The 7,914-nt window shown below is 36.3% G+C and overlaps 1 protein-coding gene and 1 non-coding gene across 2 annotated transcripts; both read right to left on the bottom strand.

Moving 5' to 3' along the window:
* Nucleotides 1-3,257: 3,257 nt before the first annotated feature.
* Nucleotides 3,258-6,142, bottom strand: LOC106311477 (beta-glucosidase 10-like). The gene is made up of 13 exons (XM_013748661.1): nt 5,882-6,142; nt 5,735-5,798; nt 5,464-5,516; nt 5,286-5,361; nt 5,114-5,185; nt 4,950-5,037; nt 4,602-4,857; nt 4,400-4,515; nt 4,098-4,324; nt 3,988-4,013; nt 3,818-3,905; nt 3,643-3,733; nt 3,258-3,495 (listed from the first exon to the last, which is right to left on the bottom strand). The coding sequence occupies exons 1-13, from the start codon at nt 6,005-6,007 to the stop codon at nt 3,258-3,260; spliced, it is 1,521 nt and encodes a 506-aa protein (XP_013604115.1). The 5' UTR covers nt 6,008-6,142.
* Nucleotides 6,143-7,124: 982 nt separating this feature from the next.
* TRNAG-CCC lies at nt 7,125-7,194 on the bottom strand. The gene has a single exon. It is a non-coding gene; the product is annotated as a tRNA-Gly (tRNA).
* Nucleotides 7,195-7,914: the final 720 nt, after the last annotated feature.

The raw sequence follows: 7,914 nt of genomic DNA, 5'->3' as shown, positions 1-7,914 counted from the left end.
AAAAAAAAAAAAAAATTCGGAATGTAAAATTGGTGAATTATTAGTTGGGTTTGTTTCCTTTTAATTCGTCCTAAACTCTTCGAAATTTGCGTTAACGGAAAATACGCTTATTTACATGGGGAAGGAAAAATCTTTTAAAATTGTTTACCTCTTCAATTATTTGGGAAACACAACAACACTTCTCTCTCCTTTTGCTCTGTCTTCTCTCTAAATCAGACACAGAATAAAGATTGAGATGAAACCGGTTAGTATCTGGGAAGCGGTGATTCTCTTACACCGCTATCGCCGGCTTTTGCTTCCGGGAAACGGTGGATCTGACAGCACCGGTTTCGCCGGCTTTCATCTCCGGGAAAGCGGTGGCTCTTATAGCACCGTTCTTTCGCCGGCTTCTTCTCCGGTTTCATCCGGAATCAAGTTCTCGATCTATGCTTCTACTCTTCCTCTGTCCAATTGACTCTCGGTCTGAAAATCTCTGTGGATTTTTGGATTGATCGAAGATGATTGATGGTTTCTTCGAAGCGTAGATCGATGTTTCTTCGAAATCTACAGTTTTCCTCGGTGAAGGCTGTTTGATCTTCTTGAAGGCGGGTTGTTATGAAACAGAGAGTATGAGTTTGGATGAGATCTCGATTCTTTTCGATTGATGCTCTCCAAAGCTTAAGGTGTGTGTAGCTGATGAAACCTAAAGCTTCCAATACAGTTGTTGGAGGTGGTTTTTTCGGTAGTCGTGGTTGAATCTCCGGTGGTTCCGGTGGCGATTTGCATAATGTGGTTTCAGTGAGACATGGTGGTTTCGGTGACTCGGCGGTTGTTCTCTGACGTGGATCATCGAAGCGGTGATAGTGGTGGGGCATGGGTGACACGTGGGCTCGGAGTCTGAAATTCATACACGTGGTTTACCTAGTGTTCCGTTTGGGTTTTGTGGTTTTGGTTTGGGCCTCTATATGAGGTTTTGTATGTTTGTTGTTTTGGGCTTTGCCCGATTAATAAAATCAGATGAAAAAAAAAAAAAAAAAAAAAAAAAAAACGGGTCAAGATAAAAAACAACTCAAATATAAAGACATGAAATGGTAATTCGATATATCTTATTTCAGCGTTAAGATATGCTTTCTGTTTTCTTATTATTTTTTAGAAATTTGGGGAAGGATTAGTCATTTGTGGGATGGAGATTTAAAGCAACACTTTTCGATACATGAATATATGCATTTTTTTTTCTAGTCTAAGTTCTCATTTTCTCATTACTAATTTAGTTAATATCATTTTTAAGTTGTAATATGTCACGTCTTTGTTAGAAGTAGCGTATTCCCCTTTTCTTGTATTTAGTTTACATTCAACTATATTATGATATCAAAAGAATACATGTAAAATTCATTAGCATATGTCAAACTTGTTGTCACTAAACCAATAGTAAATAAGTATTAACTACCGTGTTATTAGGAAAATTATCTGTTAAATGAGCACTATAAAGATAAAATAACCACACATTCATGAGACATATAATACTCAGAGGCGCAAAAGGTGTTTATGAATATGATGTTACATAACCAAGTGGTGATAGTCTAGTGGTAATCTCTTGGGGTTTGGTGTGTATCCACATCAGTTTTGGGTTCGATTCCCCCCGGAAACTAAATTATCACTATTTGACCAGTTTGGGTTTGGGTTTCGGCTCAAGTGGTTTACATGGTGGACCATAACAGATGATTGGTTCACCCCCTGACATTAGTCGGAAGGTATTCCAAACTCGGGTCAAGCAGTGTGGTGCGCTTTCGGGCTAGTTCGCTCTGTAGCACTAACTGCGTTCCTCCCGGGACCGACCGGATCAGCCGAAAGGATTTATCAAAAAAAAAAAAAAAGATGTTACGTAAATTGCCTAAGTTCACGTCGACGGATAATGATCAAAATTAACTGAAACGAATCTCAAGTAATAGATTACTCTTAACCAAAAAAACACAGCTGCAGAGAAGTTTCTCTCTCCTTTTGCTCTGTCTTTTCTCTAAATCAGACACAGAGGAAGGATTGAGATGAAACCGGTTAGTATCTGGGAAGCGGTGATTCTCTTACACCGCTATCGACGACTTTTGCTTCCGGGAAACGGTGGCTCTGACAGCACCGGTTTCGCCGGCTTTCATCTCCGGGAAAGCGGTGGCTCTTATAGCACCGTTCTTTCGCCGGCTTCTTCTCTGGTTTCATCCGAAATCAAGTTCTCGATCTATGCTTCTTCTCTTCCTCTGTCCAATTGACTCTCGGTCTGAAAATCTCTGTGGATTTTTGGATTGATCGAAGATGATTGATGGTTTCTTCAAAGCGTAGATCGATGTTTCTTTGAAATCTACAGTTTTCCTCGGTGAAGGCTGTTTGATCTTCTTGAAGGCGGGTTGTTATGAAACAGAGAGTATGAGTTTGGATGAGATCTCGATTCTTTTCGATTGATGCTCTCCAAAGCTTAAGGTGTGTGTAGCTGATGAAACCTAAAGCTTCCAATACAGTTGTTGGAGGTGGTTTTTTCGGTAGTCGTGGTTGAATCTCCGGTGGTTCCGGTGGCGATTTGCATAATGTGGTTTCAGTGAGACATGGTGGTTTCGGTGACTCGGCGGTTGTTCTCTGACGTGGATCATCGAAGCGGTGATAGTGGTGGGGCATGGGTGACACGTGGGCTCGGAGTCTGAAAGTCATACACATGGTTTACCTAGTGTTCCGTTTGGGTTTTGTGGTTTTGGTTTGGGCCTCTATATGAGGTTTTGTATGTTTGTTGTTTTGGGCTTTGCCCGATTAATAAAATCAGATGGAAAAAAAAAAAAAAAAAAAAAAAAAAGGCCCACAACACTATACAAGCAAACGGTGGACCATTACCAACAAATACGATAAGAAAAGAGCTCTGACGAAAAGTCAAAACATTTCAATTACTCCTTCTGGTAACCGATGTGTAATGCTAATTCCAACTACTATTCTCATACCACGTGAAACATTGAGTTTTGGTAACATCCATTTAATCATAGCCATTTAAAAACTGAGCCGATGCTATTTGTTTTCAGGAAGCTTGTGGCTGTGGGTCTCTTTTGGTTGTCTTGGAGTGTTGTTATTTATTTTACATCTTTTTCCGAATCAATGTGGCCCGTTTTGGTCTGACAAGCTACATTCATATTCAATGCTATTTCAAAATGCAAATCTGATTTGACCATTTGCCATATAAAGTATGAACTCAAACCAATAATCAGGAATTAAAACTGAATTATATGTTTGTTTTTTGGGCAAACAAATTAAAACGATGAGGAACCCGAGATGTTGCTCTGTAACCGAGTAATAGCTCGAGGACCAACATCTACTGTACCATTGAGGAAACCAGTGTACCAAGAAGCAGATAGCTTTGGTGACCTCTTGAGTCCAGGATCGCTGAAATTCACATCGTACATCCCATAGCTGTACATGTAGCCACTCAACAACTCGTACACATCAATCATCGACCATACAAAGTACCCTCTTGTATCTGATCCATTCCTAAATAATTCGGATCAGAATCAGAGAGTACACTAAACCAAAAGTAAAACCGAAATTGAACCGGGATACACTAAATACCCTTAACATCAGACCCATATAAAACAATCAGTTATAATAATTAAAAGATTTGAAGGAAGATAATCTTACTTGATGGCGTTGAGCATAGCACCAATGTAAGCTTGAATGTATTCAATTCTTGGTGTGTCTTGTAGCGTCGAACCACGTTTCATTGGTTTACCTGTTTTTAGCGCAATTTGAATAATCCAAAGTACGAACAACAAGAAGGAAAAAAATATAGAGTGATAAGACAAAAGAAGTAGACCGTTTTCAAGAATGTAGATTGGAGGATTGTTATAGCTCTGTTTAATATACTCCAAGACACTTTCAAGACCCCATGGTATAGCATCCCACTATATATATATATAAGTAGACAATTAGGTAAACTTCTAGAGTCAAGAAGATATATCAATAGTTTTTTTTAGAAGGTCTTACCTCAAAGAATGTAGAATTCCCCATGACTTATCCAAAAGAAGAACAAGAAAAGTGATCAGGTCAAAAGAACCAAGACGCCATGTTTCAACTGAGAAGAAAGTAAAACTTACAGATAGTCACAGCGCCCATGTCTGTAAAGAAGTTTTGTCTGCTGGGAAGCAGAGAAGGTGTGGGACTACTGTTTTTCACATAGACTGTCATGTAGTGGATAATTCCTAAAAAGTCAGAAGATCCTTTAACTAGCCCTGACTCTTCCTCTGAGAAAATAGGTAACCTGGATCCCAAGATTCTCTTCATTTTATCTGGATAGTCCCCAAATACCAAAGGCTTCAACATCCTGTATTGTTTAATCCAAAGTCATTCAGGTTTTGCCCACAAAGCTGTTAAAAGTTAAAGAAACTGTTTTACTCACCAGCCAAAGAGGAAATCTTTAGCTCTCTCAGTTCCAACTTCATCTTCCTTGGAGTAACTATAGGGAGTTAACCCGAATGCATATATGCTAAAGCCTATAGTTCCTCTCTGCTTATTCTGCACCATCATATTATTATGTTTCATAACTCATTAAAAAAAATGAGTTACGGTTTTAAGATAGAAGAAATAGATTTTAAAAGCACCTTGTATTTTAGTTTATACAATTTGGACGCAGAGGCATGAGCTAACAACATGTTATGGCCTGCAAGATATGGTTCAGTAGAAGAGTTTCCAGTAGAGCAATTAAAGAATGAGTTAGGAGAGCAGTGTCCTGGTGGTGCAAATCCTTCGCTATAAGAAGAAATGGCGAATATGTTTGCTTCGTTAATTGTAGTCCAAAGCTTCACATCATCACCAAACTCTCTGAAGCATACATCTGCAAAAGCAGTGAAGTCTTCTCTGCAACCACAATGTCATTGTTTCAATTTTTTTTGAAACTACACAATGAGACTTTGTTGAATCAGAACCTTTTTAGAAAATTATGTGTTTACATGATTTTACGGTTGATCCATCCTCCGTACTCATCTTCAAAAGTTTGAGGAAGATCATAATGGTAAAGTGTAACGTGTGGTTCGATTCCTATTTGCCAAAACTTTTTATCAGAAAAAAGCTTAAACTGGCTTTAAGACCAAGTTTAAGGGGAAAAAACTCTCACCATGAGTTCGTAGTTCTTTGATGAGGTTCTTATAAAACAATAGACCTTTAGGGTTAATGGGTCCTCTTCCATCTGAGATACCAAAAGAAAAACCCACAAAATAGGGTTTAAAAATCTCAGAGAATGAAGGTTTTAAACTTGCAAGTCAAGAAACAAGAAGAGGAGGTGTTACTAGGTATTAGCCTTGTCCAAGAGATAGAGAATCTGAATGCTTCTAAACCCATTTCTGCCATGAGCTTAACATCTTCCTGTACAAGTCACAATAACATCGAAGTTGAGAAATTCGAGCAAGAGTCATAGGGTAACTTGTTTGACAAGAGCAAGGCAAATAAATAAAAGAGAGAGAGAACCTTGTATTTGTGATATCCATCACATGCTATATCTCCATTTCCTAAGTAATTAGCTGCGATTTTTTGTAAAGTCAAGATATATATATATATATAATTAACCTAATAAAACGAACTCTAAGATAGATAAAACCCTTTATAATAAGTTAATAACTCAACTTCTAGAATTAAAATGCCAAATAAATGGAAACACACAACAACCTATGAACATCATCAGCTACACAAAAAAAAAAAGATGAATGATGGAATAAAATGTACAATTTAAAAAGCTTACAGGAGTGGGCGAAAGTATCCCAAACGCTAGGAGTCCTTCCATCTTCATCAACAGCTCCTTCCCACTATATTCTCCCCCAACATCTCAACATCACTAAACAAAAGCAACACAAAGAAAATGAAAGAGAACATATAAGCAGAGTCGAACCTGGTAAGCGGAAGTGGCGGATCCGAAGAGGAAATCCTCTGGAAAATCGTTTCTGGTAAAGGCATCGATGTAGCCTATTGCCAAAACGATGAGCAGAACATTGATAAACAGAGAGAAAGCTTGCATCCTTTTTGTTCGTTTGATTGATTGATTTTCCTCCTTTGATCTGTGTGTGTGTGAGAGAGAGAGAGTATAAATAAGCGAAGGGTCTAAGTCGTTTTCTTTGGATCGTTCAAGAGGCGCGCCCAGTGATTGAATGAGTGGCCCATTTTTTCTATTCATTCCTCCACTTACTAAAAGCGACAAAAATAAGAGGTGAACAAGTCTAAAGACGCATCTCTTTTAGTGTTCGGCAAAATATCCACGAATTTTGATTTGATTTTTTTATCTGTTTGATTCGAATTGAAGAATTCAAATAGTTCTAATTTTAGGAATGCAAACCAAATACTAAGGTGATTGGTAAGTGTTACGAATCGGCTCATTTTCTTTCTACGTCTATTTTAATTTATCATGCTTTAAGAAAATAATTTAAATTTTACAACCCTAAATTTAAAACATGAAATAAATAAACTTTGGAAATTAATTTTTCTAAAGTTTTATATTTAATGTTTTGATAAAAATCTACAACAATAAAATTTACATCATAGTTCTACAACAACAAAAAGTCCGCATCCTCTACCGACCACTGTATAATATGTAATAGTCAAAAAAATAAAGTAAATAACAAATACTAATAATTATAAAAATTGATATTCAATTTAATCTGTTATATGTATGTATACATATTTATTAATAAAATTATATATGTTGTATAATATTATATTTTATGTAAATTTTACGATATTTTTATGTGTGAAAATTTTATTCAACTTATTAGAATTTTAAAAAGTAAAATTTTTATTTTATAATAAAATATTATTAATTTATATTATTATATATTTAATTTTTATAGACTAAATCATGATCACCTAAGAAAAATATGGATATTCGATTAGTACCCACTTTTATCTCTTTTAGACTTTAGTGAAAAGTGTGTTCATGTGATGTGACTTGCAAATGCAACGTACAACTATTAAAAAAGGCATTTCAGCCAAAACAATATCTTTCCGCCAGCAATTTGTTAGCTACATTTACCATTCTTAAACAAAGACAACACATGACCACACAATCTTCAATAGAACATCAAATTCTATTCCTCCTCCTCCTTCTAAACGAATAGAAAGGGTCCAAAATAAAAAAAAATTGCGCATCCAGGGATCGAACCCTGGTCAGTACCGTGGGAGGGTACTATGATACCACTACACCAGATGCGCTTTTGATAATTCATCCTTAGTTTACTTTAATAAAATAATTTAACAAAATTTGATAAATGGACCTTCATTAACTAATTTAGGTATATGGTAAATAAAGCCCACTAGTAGTAGAATTTCTGTTTTTTTTTTCGACGAACTTAAATTTTGTTAATATGAAAGCATAATATCTTAATTCAAAGTTGGAGTTAACCACTTATATGGATAAACTTTACAATTTTCAAAAATAGAATTTGTTGGACCATGTCGAGCAATTTTATGGGCGGCTTGATTTCCATTACGTTTGACAAAAGTAAATGTTGTTGTAGAAAGCTTATTCTTCAAGCTAGTAATTTCTTCAAGAAGATTATGAATGGTTGAGTTCGTTAGTTGATCATTGATCGTTTTAACCAAGATTTCTGAGTCTCCTTCGAATATCATATTGCTATATCCTCCTATCCAAACATTCTGCATTGCCACAAGTAAAGCCATTGTCTCTGCAACTAAACTGGAATTAGAGAACCCCAAATTAGCCGAACCCACATATAAGGATGATCATAACAGTTCTGGATAATCCATGCACCTCGAACTTGGTTCGAATTTAAATCATATGCTGCATCGTAATTACATTTTAGAAAACCTTGATCTTGACGTTTCCATGACGATAAGGCATGAAAAGAAGAAGCTGCACTTGTATTGCTTACTGTAGGAGATGATGAACATAAATGAGATATCCATTCTCTA

Source organism: Brassica oleracea, chromosome C8, assembly GCF_000695525.1.
Source record: "Brassica oleracea var. oleracea cultivar TO1000 chromosome C8, BOL, whole genome shotgun sequence".
Taxonomy (NCBI): domain Eukaryota; kingdom Viridiplantae; phylum Streptophyta; class Magnoliopsida; order Brassicales; family Brassicaceae; genus Brassica; species Brassica oleracea.
Note: the sequence above shows the minus strand (reverse complement) of the source record. Positions and strands in the feature narration are given on the sequence as shown.